Source organism: Xiphophorus hellerii, chromosome 17 (genome assembly GCF_003331165.1).
Source record: "Xiphophorus hellerii strain 12219 chromosome 17, Xiphophorus_hellerii-4.1, whole genome shotgun sequence".
In the NCBI taxonomy this organism is placed as follows: Eukaryota; Metazoa; Chordata; class Actinopteri; order Cyprinodontiformes; family Poeciliidae; genus Xiphophorus; species Xiphophorus hellerii.
The window spans coordinates 8,911,409-8,930,651 of record NC_045688.1 but is presented as its reverse complement, the minus strand read 5'-3'; the positions used below and the strand labels follow the sequence as shown (position 1 = coordinate 8,930,651).

The 19,243-nt window shown below is 37.0% G+C and overlaps 1 protein-coding gene across 1 annotated transcript in view; it reads left to right on the top strand.

Moving 5' to 3' along the window:
• pawr (PRKC, apoptosis, WT1, regulator) overlaps positions 1-19,243 on the top strand; it is a 62,917-nt gene that overhangs the window by 31,689 nt on the left and 11,985 nt on the right. The window contains exon 3 of the mRNA XM_032589464.1: positions 11,689-11,814. Coding sequence (XP_032445355.1) covers positions 11,689-11,814 — 126 coding nt within the window. The remainder of the gene's footprint in view (positions 1-11,688; positions 11,815-19,243) is intronic.

Here is a 19,243-nt window from a genome sequence, read left to right as displayed (position 1 = left end):
TGTTCTAAACAAGTGCAAACTAGTGACGCCTCCGAATGTTTAAGCATTTCCACTTTCACTGCACGGGTTAAATGAAAACTGTTTTAGTGTCTTGGAAAACTTGTAAAGTTTTCAAAAAAGTGGTTACAAATTTCCAGTGCATCTACAGCAGTGTGATGTTTCAGAAAAGGTTATATAACTGGTTTAATATAAATTGCATATTATTAAGAGCTAAAATGTTTTGTTTTTAGGCAACTTATAATAAGTAGTAGGTTGAATTACTTGCAACAATTCAGGGTTCCATTTGGTTTTGCTCTTTGAGTCGTTTTTGGCTGCACTGCACCTCTCGAATCATTCTTTTCATTTGTGTCAACCCCACAGTTTGACAGTGTGTGAAAATACTTTGGACTGTCGGTCCCGCTGCCATGCATGCATAACTTGCTGGATTCAGCAAACCTGGCTTTATTCCGGATCCATCATGTCTGCGGTTCTTTTGATGGGTCTCTGAAACCTGATTAGTCCCCGAGTTGTTGGAGCTTTGAATGAAAATGACCTCCAGAGCCAAGAAAACCACACTTCAGCAGCCAAGAGATGTGATGGCCGTGCAGAAACACAAATGCTGAGTGCTATTTGGCTGTCCAAGTGATCCGTCAAATATTTTTTACATTTTGTCACATTACAACAATAGATTTAAACCTTCTTTATTGGAATTTTATGTGATAGATTAACCAAAAGGCAGGTTTAATTATGAAGTGAAAAGACACTGTTTACTGTTAATCTTTTTAACTATTTGAAAAGTGTGGTGGACATATTTTTAGAACCCTCTTTCCTCTGATACTCCCAAATAAAATCTAATGGAACCAAAAGCTCCTATATGTCATTTTATTTCACTAGAAATACAGCCGGTTTTTGATGGCCTCAGATGTTTGTTAGAGAATATTTATGAACAAACTACACTGTAAATACCAAGGAACACACCAGACAGGTTAGGAATAAAGTTAAAAACATATTTAGATTAAGTAACACTATCCTAAGTTATGAAGATCTTACAAGACACTATTAGAATGCATTATGTAAAAATAAAAAGAGAATGGCAAAACTTAACTGCCAACCTACCAAGATTGAACTGCTGGATGTCAGGTGCACAATCTCCTCTGATTTTGAAAAAGTACTAAGCAAAACCTTGGATTCAAAGTACTCTTCTGAATATTGAATATTAAGATAGTTGTCCCATGAAGCAAAAAAAATCTTTACAAATGTTTAACTCTTGATTAATTCCTGTAAGTTTATCTTCCAAGACAAAGTCATGATTTGAAAGGTCCACCGAAACTGACAGACCAGGCAAGGAGAGTGTTAATCTGAGGAGTACAGTAGATGAAAGTTATCAAAGTTACCCTGGTTAAAATATTGCTAACAAAAAAGAAATCCAAAAAACTTAAGTAGCAATCATGTGGAAGTACATTCTCTGGAAGAAAACTAAGTCATTTTTCTGTTCCCTATTGTGACAACTTCTCCCAACAATGAAACAAGGTAACATCATGATACTTTAGGACATTTTTCAGCAGGAACAAGAAGGCTAATAGGAGTCCATGGTAAGATGGATGAAGATGAAAACAAGGCAAACGTGTTAAAGGTTTCAAAAACCCTTGGCGAGGACAGCAATTTTTTTTCCTACATGACAATTACGTTTTACTTTTTCCTGATCTATCAAATAAAGTTCCAATGAAATACATTGTTTGTGGTTGTAACCTGATGAAATGTGAAAAGTTTACAGTAGTATTAGGTTTGCTTGGCACTTTGGAGGGTGTCGATGGATTTCTGCTCCTAATGTGACAGAACTTCCCAGTGGTGGTTTAGATTTATCTCTGTGGTATTCTATGTTTCCATGTGGCTTTTTTTTATTTTTTACCATCTTTTAAAGAGGACCTCTTAGGGAGCTTAGATGGTAAAGTACAAGAACCAGGTGTTTTGTGTTGAGTTGCAGGTGCGGGTTCTGTACTGGTGACGAGATTTAAAACATTCCAAGGAGGAAGTCTGTGGAAAGGTTGAGGCCTATGAACACAGCTTTAGGTCAGGGGTTTCTGTGCAGCGTTCTGATAAGGTACCCAACTAAAGCAGCTGATAGGAATGAGAAATACACGTGGTTGTCACAAGGTGAACATGCTGGATGTCAGGTGCACAATCTCCTCTGATTTTGAAAACGTACTAAGCAAAACCTTGGATTCAAAGTACTCTTCTGAATATTGAATATTAAGATAGTTGTCCCATGAAGCAAAAAACATCTTTACAAATTTTTAGCTCTTGATTTGTTCCTGCAAGTTTATTTTCCAAGACAAAGTCATGATTTGAAAGGAGCAGACTGTAAATGTCAAATGTTGAACTTGCAGAGCAACAAGATCCTGAATTATTATTGCCTTGTTTTGTCCAAGGACTCTTGTGAGGGTGTGAAATATTAAAACAGGAGGGGCCTAGGGAGGCTTATTATAAACTCCACCAAAATTGCTTGCACTGTAAAAATAATGCTACTGCCATAATCATTATCCTGCAGCTTAGGGAGAAAATATGCATTTATACTTGGTGCACAGTGTTTAGAAAATAACAGTTCAGGAAGGAAGAAGTTCAGATGCCAGCACATGGGCAAAAATGAGATTAGGAATTGGACAAAAAGCAGGACCACTTCCGTTCTGCTTTCTCAGGCCAGCACACGGAAAGCAGCCTGTTATTATTGCTGGTTTGCAGAAACTGGATTACTGGCGTAAATGCTCTAGCAGCCTACAAAACCAGTCTCTCTTGGGCTACAGTTGGTTTGGTCTGTGGTTAGGACATGCAGAAGGAAAAACTCTTGGCTCACATGAGTAAGATAAATTGTGGCGTAATCCCATGTATTTAAGTGATCCCTTTTATATAAGGCCTCGTCAGGATGAATGAACATTTATCAAGGAGACAGTTTATTGATTTTGATTTTTATGAAGAAAACTACAACGTATGAGTCCTTCCAATGATTAATTTATTGTATTTTTACTTGCAGCTCCTTGCTACAACTGAAAATATACTAGTTTTACGAGTTACATTTTCTTCATGAGAAATTACTAAAGTTTTTAGATATATAGACGAGGAGCTAAATGTACAGTAGCTCCAATTAACAAATTTCACTTCATTGTTTTAAGTTTTGTCAAAACCAATCAGAATTAAAAATAAGATGGATTCTAATCAATCGTCAATACATTAATTGTACTTTGATAAAGTACACATGATAATTTTCATGACTCGTTTGAAAAAATAACCACAACAAGATTCCTACTCAGTCTGGAGCTTAAGGTGATTTCCAGATCTGATAAGAATGGAAAATAAAACTGGTTATGTTAAATTTGTGTTTACTTCCAAATTGTTACCTTCTCTAAAATGTATGTCTAGCAATCTATTATCCATCGGCCCATATATCCATCTGGCTATCTGTCAAAGGACAAACAGTTTGACAAATAGATGTACAGTTTTGTTTGTGTTTTTTTGTCATAATTTTATGGTAATTTACTTGTATTAAGAGTTTATAAATAAGCGTAAAAGTTTACTGAGTTTGATTATAGAATGTAGAACCGCTGTTAAAACAATGTTAAATAGATTTAAAGTTGAGGAAAATTGCTTTGCAGTTTTTAAAAGTAAAATTCTTGTTTGCCTTGTAAGGCTTTTATGGTGTTATGATGTCTTCTTTCCATGCCAATGCAGGCCAGCATTGTTTTGTGTCAGAGGCTCGTGCAAATACCCAAGAGAAAGACAACTATACAGAAGGGCACACTTGCTTTCCATTTCCTGAGATAATGATGTTTATACCTGCAGTAAACAGTTCGTAACACAAGAAATCTGGTGTGCGTGTGGTTCTGCAGTTGAGTAAATGGAGTTTGTTTAGCCTTCCTGGAATTTTTGTTTCTCCTGCCATAGTTGTAGACTTTTGGTAAAACGGCCAATTTCTATGAACCACTAATTATTTAATGTTCAGATGATGACCAAACATGTAGAATTAATAAAAGGTGAATTTGTGGATTAATAGGCTAAAGGTTATTTTAACTCTTCACCAGTTTATAATGACTTTTAATACCAACCCACTTTCAATTTTGATTCATAAACAAACCCGTTATTACTGTAGTTATTGATAAATAGTTGTAGGAAGGCTTAAATATTACAGAATTATGCATTTATTTCTGAAACGTTTTTTACCCAATTTCCATTATTTTGGCCGTCATTCCAGTTTGGGTCAGTACTTTTGACAAAAGATGACAAATTATGACCCTCATCAAACCAAAATAAAGAAATCTTTTCCAGTATTTATTGAAGTCTCAGTAGTAGTAAGCCATAGAAAATTACTTTAACATGATAAACACACTTTGGTTTCAATAACACAGTGCTAACTGTGCTAATTGAAAACTGTTACACACAAAATAATTTAATAGTTTTATAGTTCTTCTGGATTTCAGATTTGACAGTCAGGACTGTAGTCAGCATGCTGAAAGCCAAGATGAGGGTTATTTGAGGTTCTTTGCTAGTTTTATACACGTCTCTTTGTTGTAAACCACGAGGAATAGATGTTTTACAGCTGGGGGAAATCCTTCGCTGCCACAGTATAGGATTTCATACTCTTAAATCACACCACAACTACAGCAGCCATGTGGAAACCACAAGAACAACTTTGGTCAGCTCTGGGTGCTTCTCACCAGACGAGGAAGTCTGAAGATTCCTATTTGTGAAACATTCATGTAGAAACTGACAACTTTGCAGGAGGTTTGTGCTTTTGAACCTCTTTGCTGTAAAAGTTCTTGCCGAGTTCCGCATAACGAAGCAGAGGGGTCGATGGAGGGCCATGTGGTTGTCTGTGGGAGTTAACAATTGGGATTGTTAACTCCCATTTATTCAGGGTAACAAGAGAAGCTGCAAATACTAACCTACTAATAGATGAATAGATAGAGACAGAGACATATTAACTACACACTGAGGCTCCTTACAACCCAGCTGACGCTCCAAGCCATCACTGAGGTTATTAGACCACCAGAAGAAGTTTGGCAAACGTCTAAGCATACAGAGAACGTTTTCCCACAGAGGCATTAAAGCTCATGCAGACAGTCGAAGATCTCTGCCCAGCTCTGTTGAGCCCAGCTGGTCTGCCCTCAGGCCTTCGGTTCACTCTGACACATCCAGAGGAATGCTGCTGATGCTGCTGCTCACCGGGTCAACAATCACAACCAGAGACTTCTTGCTTATTTGCTTAAAGCCGTTTGCTGTGACCCCCCCCCATGAGAAGAGTCCCACTGACTCTTCTCATGGTTTGGTTCAGTGTTGATTAAATTACCACTGCCTAAGTTGGGGTCAAAGATAGGGTCACAATTTTCAAGTTCAAAGTCAAACTGTGTTAGAATTTTGTCTTATGTTACAGTAATTTTTGAAGAAAGCTGTCCAGCCCTTGAAGCCAAAACAGACTTTGATCCTTTGAATGTTTTGCACCATGTTTGACTTAACTCAGTCCCCAAAAAACACCATCACAGAAAATCCATATGTGTAAATCTGACTTCAAGTCATTCTGAAACCAGCTGTTTTATACTCTGAATGATGCAAGAGTAAATATATATAGCAGGCAGATACAGGTTTTAGCTTTTATTTTTATTTTTCTCAGTGCTCGAAGTGTGTACTGAAATTATGTAATCCTTTTCAGAATGAACTTGAAAGGGATTCTGATCCCTGAATATTTTACTGGTTAGATAGAGGTCATGCAGAGATTTGCTCCGAAAACTAAATTTAAAGAAACTTCTTGAAAGTAGAGATGAATTGAGAACAGATGAGTTCTAGCCACTTAATTTTTCTGTTTTGATTTCTTTTTAAAGACCCTTTGCCTCATTGATCTAAAGCTGCACTTAAATATTTCTTATCTCAAAAGATATTACAGGGATGTGGATGAAAAATGACAAAAATTCCTCTTTAAGTCTACTAGAGATGTGTTGACATATGGCATTAACTAACTTTAACATTTAGGGTTAATGGGCATGATGTTCTAGATCTGAGTACCTCTGTTATGCTGTTTTGTGGCTGAGGCATTGCAATTATTCCCACTGGTTTTAGATTTAGTGCAGCTGGAAGGATTTCTGCTCACACGTTTTTTGCTTTCTGACCGTTTTCATGTGTAACCATGGCAACAAGTTTTTTGTTCTTTGTTTTTTAACAACCGGGAGCTAATTGGCATCCCATCAAATAATGCCCGAGTTACAACTGCAAAGGGAAGGAAATGAAACGGAGGTTTCATGGATGCAAAGCAGGACCAAAAAGCTGAGATGACGAAGCTCAAATCATTTTGGATTGAATGGAATATTTACATCATTGCTGTAGCAAATTAAGGATCCTCATAGAATTATCAAAGGCTCCACTCTGCTTTAACCTTACTAAAGATACTATCAAAAAGCTTTAAAAGCAACAATATTAATTTTGAATAACTGTGACATGACTTATGTTAGTAAAGTGTACTGGTACACCCAAATAATGGTACAGCATGTCCTACATAATGCGTCACGAATGTATTGTCAATGCAGCATCAGTGTGTGCACTATTTCTGCTGGAATGTTTTCATTGGTGTCTAACATTCCAGTGCATGAATTTTGCAGGTCAATAAGATATTTAGGTCTGCAGTAAATCACAAATCTACTGTCATCTCAATATTCCAAGCAAACTACCTCACAAAGAACTTTTATTACTGATATTATTTGGTGGCCTGTAAGCTATGAAAGTACATAGATTAATCCTCTATCACCTCTTTTTACAACCCCCCACAAAACCAATAAGGGTCAGGTCTGGCACTGGGTGTAACACAAAAAGAAGGCAACCTAAACAGTTGGTGTCAGTACCAAAAATATGGTTTAATTTACAGTTTAAGTAAAATGTCACTCACAGTAGACAAACACAGGGAAGCTTTAAACTTCAGGGTTTCCAAGGCCAAAACAACAAACATAACATCCCACTCTTAATTGTAAAATAGAAACACTTTCTAGAAGAGAACTGAAAAAGAAAGTACAATACCTGAACTCCCTGACTAACCAAAAAACAGGAGAAAACCGTTAAAGAAAATGGCAGAGAACCCCTACCAGCTTCCACTGTGAAGAGAAACAAAACTTAAGTTATACACTTGATGCTTCACAAGTGTTATTGGTGAGTCTTAGTCTAGTGTAGATAAAAAGGTTGTCCAAGCAGCAGTTGTTTTCAGTTTGAAATTATGTTGAATGCAAATAAAGAATTTAACGTTTTTCTTGTCTCGGTATACTGCTCACTGTCTGAAGTCTTTCAACAGACCTAAAGCAGAAAGTCATACCACTATTTAGTGAAATATTTAATTTATTGCTAGTCAAATTGGATTTGCAACAGCAATTAAAAACACTGCATGCCACATGTTATCTTCATGTTCTGCCGCCCAAATGATTGCGCAACTGAACTCATAAATAAGTCTTCAAAAGCCGCAAACTGCTCTCTGAAAATGTTTAACGAATAAGCTTTAAAAATCTTTGGGGTTTTGTTCTGATTTCAACTGTATATGTTGTATTTACATGAAGCCATCAAGCACACATTTCTTATCTGATAAATTAAGATTTGAAATACCTGTGACACTAACCTTGGTAGCATCAGCGTCTTAAAATTCATCTATCAACTCTGAGGGGTTTTGCCCTCACTTTGATCTGTGTTGTTACCTGACCAAGCTGGCAGTCGTGATTAATCAGCTTGTGAGTTTATCTCTTTCCTAATGGATCATCCTAATGAAGTCTCTGTGCTGTAGTGAGTGACGGGTGATTAATGCACACCAGTCATTAAATCCTCTGCATGAGCATACTTCCACTGAAGATGCCCACTGCTTGTTTAGAGATTAATTTTGAGATAAAGTGGACAAGACACTGGCACAGTGAAAAACCTGCACATATGAAATCCTTGGCGACTATTGAAACAGGAGGTCACTTTTCCAATGAAATCATGTTAATGAGATCAAAAATCCCTCTTGACATCCATGCAAATAATCTATGAATTTGCAGTCAGTAGAGGTTTCTCCATATTCCAAAATTATTTTTTATTCATCCTGAAGAATGTAATTTCTTGTGTTTGCAAAAATGCAACAACAATTGCCACAAATGACTTTTTTGTGAAGATTTAACCCCTGCCCAAAAACCTTTGGCATATTAAATAATTGTTTTTAGGACTACATGGAATTTACATTTTTATTATATATTCATATGCAAATCAAAAGACCTCAAGGTATTGAGCAAGAGGTTATTTTCCCTCCTTGTTTGTTTAGTATAAAGTGTATGTGCTTGAGTCGTACGAGTTTGAAAGAAAAGGCTCAGTTTTTGGCAGCCAATCACCAGTTGCATCCTTTGCCGTCATGCAGTCATTTTTAACTGAAATCCCAGAGCACAAAGGTAAAGCCTCCTGTCCTGTAGAAAAAGTCTGATGTATTTTTGCAGCCAGCCACAGATGAACTGTCGGGGGGGGGACTGATCATTTTCCTCCCCAAAGAGTTTCCAACCACAACAGACATTCCAGCAGACCGTGAAGTTCTGCTCCAGATGTAGCTTCTTTAATATTTCATGTGCAGAGCGACTGAAGTGGGTATGGAGATTGTAGCAAAGCGGGGTAACTGTTTTCCTTGTTCTGCTAATGTAAACTCCTTCAATGCCCTCACACTATGCTTTTGTAAACAGGAAACAAGTTTCAATGCAACATTTCTGGAATTATCAGTGGTAAGACTATAGACATACATTTATCAGACCTTCAACATATCTTGTAGTCATTTATTACACAATTCATCATTGCAGGAATTTGTAAACTACAGTGTTTTGATTGGAAGTGCTTTCAATTTATTTAATTAGCCACAGCTGGACTCCATGAACCCAACTTCACAAAATTAAATTAAGTCAGAAGTTTGATTGACCATTTTTGTGGAAAAAACTGTGTCTAAGCTGTTTCACTGAGTATGCAAACATTCAGCTCATTAAAAGATCATTCTGCAGAATTTCAAATATAAATCAGATGTTGGTTTGTTTCAGTAAAACTTGAAGTTAGTGCAGAATGTGTAAATAATAGACAAAAACTGTCAGATCATTGTGTGTAACATCTAACATTAGCTTGACTTTTGGTTTTAAAACATTTAATTTTTCAAAGTCAGAGCATTGCACAATCATCCCTCAGCACCCAGACTGCTTATTTCAGCCGCCAAGGATGAAAAAGTGACCAGAAAAATGCACATATTATGATGAACTCATGAGTAGAAGATTCCCTTATATGGATGCATACACAGATTTCTCTTCCCTTTATTTGGAATAGATGGAAATGCAAAGCAATTTGGAATACTACAGGGTGAAAAAAAGAGAGCTGCCTTTCTATCCAAAACAAACGTTGAGGTCCCCAATTCAACATTTCAGGGAAGATTGTGCATAGCAGAGTGGTTGGTCACTGAGAAGTTCACTTTGTGTTGACACAAGCAGACTTCTGTTTAATGTAATTATTTTTGGTAGCCCCAAAAATTCGTGTTTCCCACATATTGGTGGCATTTTATTTCAGAACCATTAAAGGCACCCATCCTTATAATAATAAAAAAATAGCAGACAGTGTCCTGCAAGTGTTTTCACTTTGAACCTCCCCACAGCTGTATCTCAGGCCTGTCTGGTTTGGTTTTGATGATACTGTTTCTGGACTAATTCCTTCATTGAAACAATTGATAACCATACATGCATAGAAGTTAGGAAAAAGTTGGTCAGATCTTAATAGTGTTTTTAAGGGACTCTTTACATTTCCTTTTGTAGAAATGTTCATTGGGGAAAACATGCAGTACATGAACAAATACTTATTGCAAAGTCTGATCACAGTTAGGCACATTCTGATTTAGCAATAGAGATGGCCACTTGGAATAACCAAACTATTTAATACAAAGTGAAACAGAGATTTTTCCTTTTCAGTTAACAGAACCCGTTCATGGGACATGACTGGGAAAACAGGATTCAAAGATTTTGGTTTGGAAACCATTGGGTGTTCTTAACATGCCAAGAATGATCGATGAGACTGCTTGATGGCTGTTCTTTTAGGATTATATCATTACCACATGTATTTGATGGTATCCAAGGTAATGAGAGAGTGGAAAACACCATATGAGAAAAAGGGGAGTAAAGATTTGTTGCCATGTTTGTACATTTTTTTCCAGCCCTATTTTTCAGAGACTTTACTTGGTGCCTTGATGGAAAGTTTTCTGCGCAGGCAAAACTGCTGGTTTCCCGCATGCCATCCTTCATGGTTCCTCAGATTCTCTGAGGAACATTGCAAAGCTACAGTGCAAGCATAAAACCAGCTAAAGAGGAAAAGAGCTGGCATTTTCCCTAAGGAGAACTGATAAACGCTTTGACAGGAAAGGCCCTGCAAATGGCTGCATTCCTTGTTAACCTTGTAAGGCTATTTTTACCACTGAAGGGTCTGTTGAGCTGGCATCTTTTGTTCACTCTGCAGCGTGAAAAAGGAAAGGCTGGTTTAAATCATGACCCTCCAAGACTGTGGCCTCAATCTCAACCTATTGTCACAATCCATCCTTATGTAAATCTGTTTGTGGAATGCCTTTATCCATCACTTCTCTCTCTGGACACTCCAACTTTGTGTCTGTGTCGACTCAGAAGGGATGGAATTAGAAACAGATATCTTGCACAGATTTCTAGATGGAGAAAATAATCCATATTACCAGGAGTGAATTTGGAGAGTTTCCCAGGCACTATCTGAGATCTCTGCCTGAATATTTTCAGCTAAATGCCTTTGTTTTCTTTCAAAAGGATGTTTGTTCTTTGCATGTTTGTGCAAGCTGTTTATTGTTTTTAAAACGGATTCCTCTTTTAAAAAATCCCCTGAGCCTGCCTCCAGGAGGTAAAAGTCCCCCAAGCAGGCTGGTTATTTTCCTGATGCTTCACCAGTTGATCTTATGTTGGTGTATAATTAGCTGCTGATTCCTACAAGTGAGTTTTAGCATGTTTTAGTCAGGATTTAAAAGAGAAGCTAGGTTAAAAGAAGCTAAAGTGCAAGACTAGTGTTATTTAGCCATAAACTTGCCTGTTTGAACTGACGTTTGTACAGATGGATAAAGTACAAACAATAAGAAAGGCTTACTTTCTATATAAATAGGCAAACAGGAGAAGACAGTCACTTCCTCTCCTGGAATACATACAATGACATAGTGCACTTTCAAACCTGAGATTAAACCTCAATAGAACAAGATGATCTACGTACCCAAAATTCCTGCTGCTTTTTCTTGTGCTAAAGTTTTAACGAACTGACATGATCTGAGGCAGCTATTCTTCTGTCTCAAAATAATTTAAAATCTTAGTTAGGAATCATTACCACAGCCTATCAGTTTCACTGATGGAGTGGGGAAGCAGTAGTGCATAAAACATGAATACGAGTTTAAATATGCAGATTTTAAAACAATATAACTTCTGTCTGTATGTTTTCAGCTGGAAGATGTTATAAAGACAACAGCAAGCAAGATTATGATGGACTTACCATCTGTTTACCTGTATAAAACATACTTGTGCAGTAAAGGTGATCAAAAAATGGTTGCAGAAAAAAAAATATTTCTACTCTAATGTGTTTTGTGTTTTCTTTGTCTCTTCCTAACTTCTGCCTAAACATTATTTCTTTCTTTATATTCTTTTTCTCTATCAGAGCCTGGATGAGCTGGATGATGACGATGCAGGAGAAAAAGGCAGACGTGAGGAAGAGGAGCTGGTTCAGGCAAACACTTTCCAGAATGAGTCTATGACAGCTGACCCGGACACCGGCAACCTACTGGTAAGAGGTTCAGACGCAGAGGAGGAATGTCTTGTCTATTCTCAGCCTGTGCGTTGCGCAGATTGTTACTTCTGTGCTGCCAAACAGAGGCACTGTTGCACAGGAAGACACTGGCAGAGCTCAGCTGAGTTTGTGTGAAGAGAAAGCCGTGATTCAAAACACAAAGGTGTCTCAGCATTTCATCATCCCTGGGAACTCCAGTTGAAAGAGCAATGAAGAGCCATAAAATGCCATGTAAAATGGTTTAAATCTTTAAGTTTTGGTGGTGGCATATTGTAAAACCAGGTATTTGGGGGAAAAAAACCCCAACTGAGCAACAGACTGTATTTGGGAACCTGTTTTCATCTCGGCTTCTTATGATATCTGTTGTTTCTTTTGTTGCCTTTCCAACCAGCAGTGTGATTATTTTATTCAAATGGAATCCATGCAGAGACATAATGCACTTCCGTATATTAATTTTGATAAGTGGTCTGCAAAATGAAAACATAAGTGAATTAGCGGGAAATGAAATACTTGTAATTTAAGTCATGTTTTAGAGCAGTTTATGTTCTACAAAATGCAATCTAATTTCACACCAGCTCCAAATGAACACAGTGATTTCCAATAAGAGGCTGAGCTCAGAGGGGGGTTGAAATGCATCACGCTGTGTCACAATGACAAACAAGTATTTTCTTTTATTTCTGACTGACATGAAAATAGCCTTTTTTCTTTTTTTTTTTTAAAGAAGAATCTTCCGCTGTGCGACAACTCTGCATGGATCTGGACGTAGTCACGTTCCAGATGGATTGGCTGTTGTGCATCAGTGGGCTTATTTTGTTTTGGGCAGAAACTGTCTGAGGCTGTTTATACCAAGCAGAGGCTTGTGTATGAAATGTGTACATGAATACCATGCTAACAGGAAAATTGTGACAGCACCTGCTGAGTTGTGGCTTTGATTAAAAAATAAACCAATAATCAAAAGTAAGAAATTTGGCTATTTAGTAATTTGTAAACAAACAGCGAGGAGTTCAGCATTGCCACGCATCTGATCTAGAAGAGAAGACATTAGTCCTCCAGTTTAACAAAAAATCTTAAACGTATAAAACCTTATGGTGTATTCACACCAAACACATTACACTCATCAAAAACGAGTCTGACGCTTCAAGTTCGACACATATGCACTTTGAATGCAGACGCTTAACATTTTGCTCTACATCTACCATTTCACACATCTGGTTTACATTCAAAGTCTACGTGGAGGCACGTCAACGGCGCATTAGACGCTTCAAAATCGCTCTAGCTATTTTTTTCCGCTGCCGGCTTATTTGTAGAATGCATTGGACACTCTTGACATGTCAAATGCTCAAAACGCGTTTGGTGTGAATGCACAAAATCATAATGGACCTTTTAAAAACAAGAAAAAACTTTAATGAACCAAAAAAGAGCCTCTGGAGTTGTTCCCTTCTTTAAAAAAAAGAAGAAGGTGTAAGAACTCCTACTCTTCACGAAGACTCCTCACCCACCAAAAGCAGGCTCTCTGGAAGTATTACAAAAAGTAAAAAGAAATCTTTGCTTCCTGGAATGAAGATCCAAAAGTCTAGGGATTGGGACACCACATACTTCATGCACAGATGTGTTGGATTACTTTTTCATGGTCTGCAGTCAGATCATGAAAGTATTTTTTTTAAGTAGGTTGTCAGCAAACATTGACAGATCTCAATTTAATTAATCCAATATAAACTGGCTATGTGAAGAAAAAAATTCAGCTTCTTCTCTACTTCGCTCTACAAAACATTTCAAAGACTTGTTAATTAGGTATTTGGAAGTGCATCTGTCTGAAAGCTGTCAGAATTACATATTTGGTGTCACAAGTGCTGTTATTTTTCCTAAACTAATGAATTAAAGCCAGACCATCTTTATTACGTCACTTAAATTTCTGGCCAGTTTGCTAGGTCTTTTCTTTCACTGCTTTAGTTTTTATTGTCCATTGTTATGCATTGGTGCCCAAATTGTGTTATTGTCACTTGAAACAGAATATTCTTTCTAAGCTTCCTTTTACACCTTTATGTATGTGCCTACAGAAACCAGATGTGGACGTGCAGGATCTTTCATACCCATTCATATATAGCTGTCACTGATTTTTAAAACATATTTTTTTATTCTGACAGCTTGCTCCATAAGCAGCAGGGATACATTTTTACTGTGGTTTCCCTACACAGCTATCAAACTGACATGTGAAGTAAGAGCAGGTTAAAAAAATAGTTGTGCCTGTCGAACTCCTTGTATCATGACGAGATGAGTGATTGCCGTGGCAGCAGTGTTATGATATACAGTTTTCACCTGCTTGCTGGAATGAAGATATCTGGAGGAAGAAAAGCCTTCAAAAGATTCTCAGTTCAGATTTTTTACAGAGCTGCATCTGACTCCTAAATGTCTCTCCAGGTCTCAGAGCATTTATTCCAAACAAAACAAGCCATAATTTTTCTTGTTTATAACAGAAAGTCCAAGTCATGTCTACGAGCATGGAAAAATAATTCTTATCCGTGTTCTTTCATATGTTGTGATATCCTTCTGCAGTCATGTGGTCCTGCTTAACCAGCCTTACCCCTACTCTGCTATGCAAGTCCTACAGCAGGAAAAAGAAAAAAGATCCAACATATGGAACATAACTCAGGATTACCTGCTTTTAAAGTGGCGCCAGGTCTGTCTGTCTTACTCTCAACCTGGAGCAGATAAAGTGGTGACTCTCCAAATTCAGTTCTTTTTAACAAGCCTCATCTGAATTTTTAATTATCGCCTCTCGGTTCTGATGTAGAACAGATTTAAACAATCAATCATGTGACATTTCTTACAGGAGCAGCTGTTTTTTCATCACATTTCTTGTTTCCGTCTGAACAAATACTTATTCACACCTCTGAATCACAGCTAGAGTAATTATCTTTACTGTGAGCAATGAAAGTAGGGTAATGAGATATATACAATGCTTGAAATGTGGGCTCTTAATACGTATACTTTATAGGTTTTGCTATTTGTTTATTGTTCCTTCAGGTGTAAAAGTCTTTTAAATTAATTAAAAAACAAGTTATAAACATTAATTGTTTATAGATGGCGAATTCACTAGTTTCTACAAGAATTCATGGTGATCTGTGAGATTAAGGATCAATCGAGTTTGTCTAGTGGAAGCTTGAAAAATCAATTTTCTCTAACTTGCATCAGTGGAATGCCTGCTTGTGACAAAACCTAAATGTAAAACTAGAAGTAATTCGTTCTCTTGTTCCAACCAGTTGCTATGTAAACACTCCCATTTCATCAGTATATTTTATATTAGCCGTGCTTTGGTTGTGTTACACAGTGGCAGTGAATGGAAGCAGGTAAAAGTCTCAACTTTCCTAAATTAATAATATTTGTACTCATAATGATTTAACTGCATTATATTAATGTCACTGTCAAAATGTTAAGAGGATGCAGTTTGTCAAAGGACATGAAAGGAAGTCAGAATAGAGATATACAATATTTCTCATTTGGCTCAGACACACGAAAACAAGTTGCAGCTGCAGCTAAATATTGTGGAATATTTGGAGAGAGTTATGTTTGATTTATTAAAGCAATCTGTAATTAAAAAATGCATAGAAACTAAAAAAGGGATTAAATATATTTTCTTATATGTAAAACTTTATGCTAACAAACACCCACTGCTGCCTCAATGGTCTGGCTGCCAACTTGGCTAGATCTACCCGTTACCGCTGCTGCATGAACTACACTTGTCAGAAGAGATTGTTTTCTGTGTGAGATGTCCCCCCTCTTCAGTTAACTTCAAACTTGAAACTAAGACCGTGCATAGTAGTATGTATGGTAATGGCTTTCCATACCAGAGTGACATTGTTCAAAAGGCTCGTTTTGTGTCAAAAAGCTGCTTAAAAAGGAAAAACTAATTTGCTTTAAGCAAAAATGGAAATGTCTTTTGTATGTGATTTTTATAATTCATGCTTTAAAATTTCTTCCTCTGAGAAAATGTTAGATGAGGAAAGGACACACTTACAGGTATATTTCTTTTTTTATTATTATTACATTTAGCACTCCAAATGGAGACAAAAGTTGAATGTGTCTTCTGGTGTTTAGAGTGAACACTTGTCATGTTTTCACCTTCACTCCATCAAAGATTGGCATTTTAAGGTCTTTTTCTGCAGCTGGCGTCAAACTCTGACAGCTTCTTAATGAAATGTGAGAACAGTGAAAAACATTCCAACAATAGCCCAGTAAGGCACAGAAGAATCAGATTGAACCTTAATGTTTTCAGTTAAATGTTCAGTAAATGTCAGCAAAAATCTACAAATGTTTTCATTTAAATACACATTTTCCTCTTTCATGAGCCAGGAATTATCTCCCAGCGTCAGAGCCTTTGTTCTTCTTGAAAAAGCCACATATGCATTTTGTTTAAGCTTTTCCTACAGACATTATTAAATTCCTCAAGAAAAATAGAAAAGACAGAACAGAGATAAACATTATTTTTGCTCTGTTGGTGAAGAAGGTATTTTACAGATACACTGCCTGGCCAAAAAAAAAGTCGCCACCTGGATTTAACTAAGCAAATAGGTACAAGCCTCCTATTGGATAAGTACTGCATAGGCGATTATCTTTCAGCTGGCAACAAGTTATTTAACCCCAGCTGATGCAATGAGTAACTCCTCATTTCTTAAACAACCATGGCAAAAGACACATCCTGTGGTCGTGGAAAAGACGTTAGTCTGTTTTAGAAGGGTCAAATCATTGGCATGCATCAAGCAGAGAAGACATCTAAGGAGATTGCAGAAACTACTAGAATTGGGTTAAGAACTGTCCAACGCATCATTAAAAACTGGAAGGATGGTGGGGAACCATCGTCTTCCAGGAAGAAATGTGGTCAGAAAAAAATCCTGATTGATCGTGATCGGCGATTACTTAAACGTTTGGTCAAATCAAATCGAAGAAAAACAACAGCAGAACTCAGGAGTATGTTTAATTGTGAACGCAAAAGCATTTCCACACGCACAATGCGAAGGGAACTCAAGGGGTTGGGATTGAACAGCTGTGTAGCCGTAAGAAAACCTCTAATCAGTAAGGCTAACCAGAAAAAAAGGCTGCAGTTTGCTAGGGAGCATAAAGATTGGACTCTGGAGGAATGGAAGAGGGTCATGTGGTCTGATGAGTCCAGATTTACCCTGTTCCAGAGTGATGGGCGCATCAGGGTAAGAAGAGAGGCAGGTGAAGTGATGCACCCATCATGCCTAGTGCCTACTGTACAAGCCTGTGGGGGCAGTGCTATGATCTGGGGTTGCTGCAGTTGGTCAGGTCTAGGTTCAGCAACATTGTGTGCCCAAAGAATGAGGTCAGCTGACTACCTGAATATACTGAATGACCAGGTTATTCCATCAATGGATTTTGTCTTCCCAAATGGAACGGGCATATTCCAAGATGACAATGCCAGGATTCATCGGGCTCACATTGTGAAAGAGTGGTTCAGGGAGCATGAGACATCTTTTTCACACATGGATTGGCCACCACAGAGTCCAGACCTTAACCCCATTGAGAATCTTTGGGATGTGCTGGAGAAGGCTTTGCGCAGTGGTCAGACTCTCCCATCATCAATACAAGATCTTGGTGAAAGATTAATGCAACACTGGATGGAAATAAATCTTGTGACACTGCAGAAGCTTATTGAAACAATGCCACAGCGAATGCGGGCTGTAATCAAAGCTTAAGGCGGTCCAACAAAATATTAGAGAGTGTGACCATTTTTTGGTGGCGACTTTTTTTTTGGCCAGGCAGTGTATATTTGTGTCTGTGCTGAAGCATGTGGGGGGGTATCAACTCAGCCCAGGCATGATGAATAAAGGCGTAGCGCATAAGGTCGGCCAACCTTGTCTACACTTCTCCGATGTGTTAAAGGGAAAATTGTTTAAAAGTATTGTTTAATGATGTGGCAAATAAAATTTGGGAAGTGTTTTGGTGACAAGTGTTTTCCATTTAGGTTGTGCTACTTTTCATTAGTCATAGTCTGTAAATAAATGTGGTTGGAAACATTCTTATAAGTGAAACTTACTTACTTGTTGGGGTGAAAATTGTGTCTCTGTCAACTAAGTTGACTGTTGATTATTTTTCAATTTATTCCATGCATGATCTATTTCAAATTGCCTTTTGACTTTAATATAAATTTCTGCAACATAGATCCTGTAGAACCAATAACATGGAAGTAGGCCTGCGGCAAAGGAGAACGGAAAGTAAAAGTTGATTTATTTAAAGTATAAAATGTGTTTCATACTAACACAATATTGACGAGATTAAGTTTTAGTTTCTTTACTGAATGAAGTGAATAATCACTCTCATTAAAATTAAGAAACTGTTTAATAAACAACCAGCATCTTTGTAGTCACTAAAACATGAAGCTACAAAATGACAGAATGATTCAAGATTTTTAAAACAAGTTTATAAAAAATTATTCAGTAAAACATTTGGTTTAACATTTACTTTCGTACTGGTGTTTATAACTTGTTTTTTAATTAACTTTAAAGACTTTTACACCTGAAGGAACAAACTACAGTGTTACCCCTACTGTGCTAGAAGGGGTTGAGAATTTTGTGTTGCTATTTAAGGTTGCTCATTAGGCCATATTTGAAAAATAAATTGTGTTAAAAGGAGAATCTTTGGAGGGTTTTTTTTGTTTTGTTTTGTTTTTTTCCAGAGAATTGTCCCTGAAGTGCATGTCAGCTTTCCAGGTCAGGTTACATATTCATTATAAATATATTAATGTATTTATGACAAAAATGACTGAGAACTCTGGAATTTCTAATCTGAAAAGTATGAAATTTTGATCTTTTATTCTTGTAATAAAAACTCCTGTGTGGCGGATTGTGCTCTCTTTGTTGTTTTGAAAGTTTAAAGTGGTGCACGGTTCACATGAACTATTCTTTATACAAAAATACTTTCAGTTTAAACTCCTTAATCGTGTCGCCTAATTCAAATCAAGTAGTTATGGAAAACACATTAAAAAGAGTGATTTATAAGCTTAATCCAGTCAGAATCATGAATGATTAAGTACATTTAAAAGGATTTGATTAAGCGAACAGATGTTTTAGTGTGTTTTACTTTGCTTACACATTTGTGGATGAACTTCCCCTTTCTTGCATTTGTGAATGATGAATTTCTGTTCCATATTACCTCTGTTCATCTGTTTCAAATTAGCTTAGAAACACTGCAGCAGCAGTTTTGATTGCTAATGGAAGCAATTCAAGCTCGGTTCAGGAGGGATTTATTTCAGTTTTTTCGTACTTTATTGAACATACCATGCCATTGTGTGGAGGAATAGCAGTAAACACACATTTACATTTAGACAGCATATTTACTGAAATTAGTCTTTTTGATTGAGGTAAACAAGTCAGTGGATGTGTTTTGTAGGTACATGCAAAATTATTTT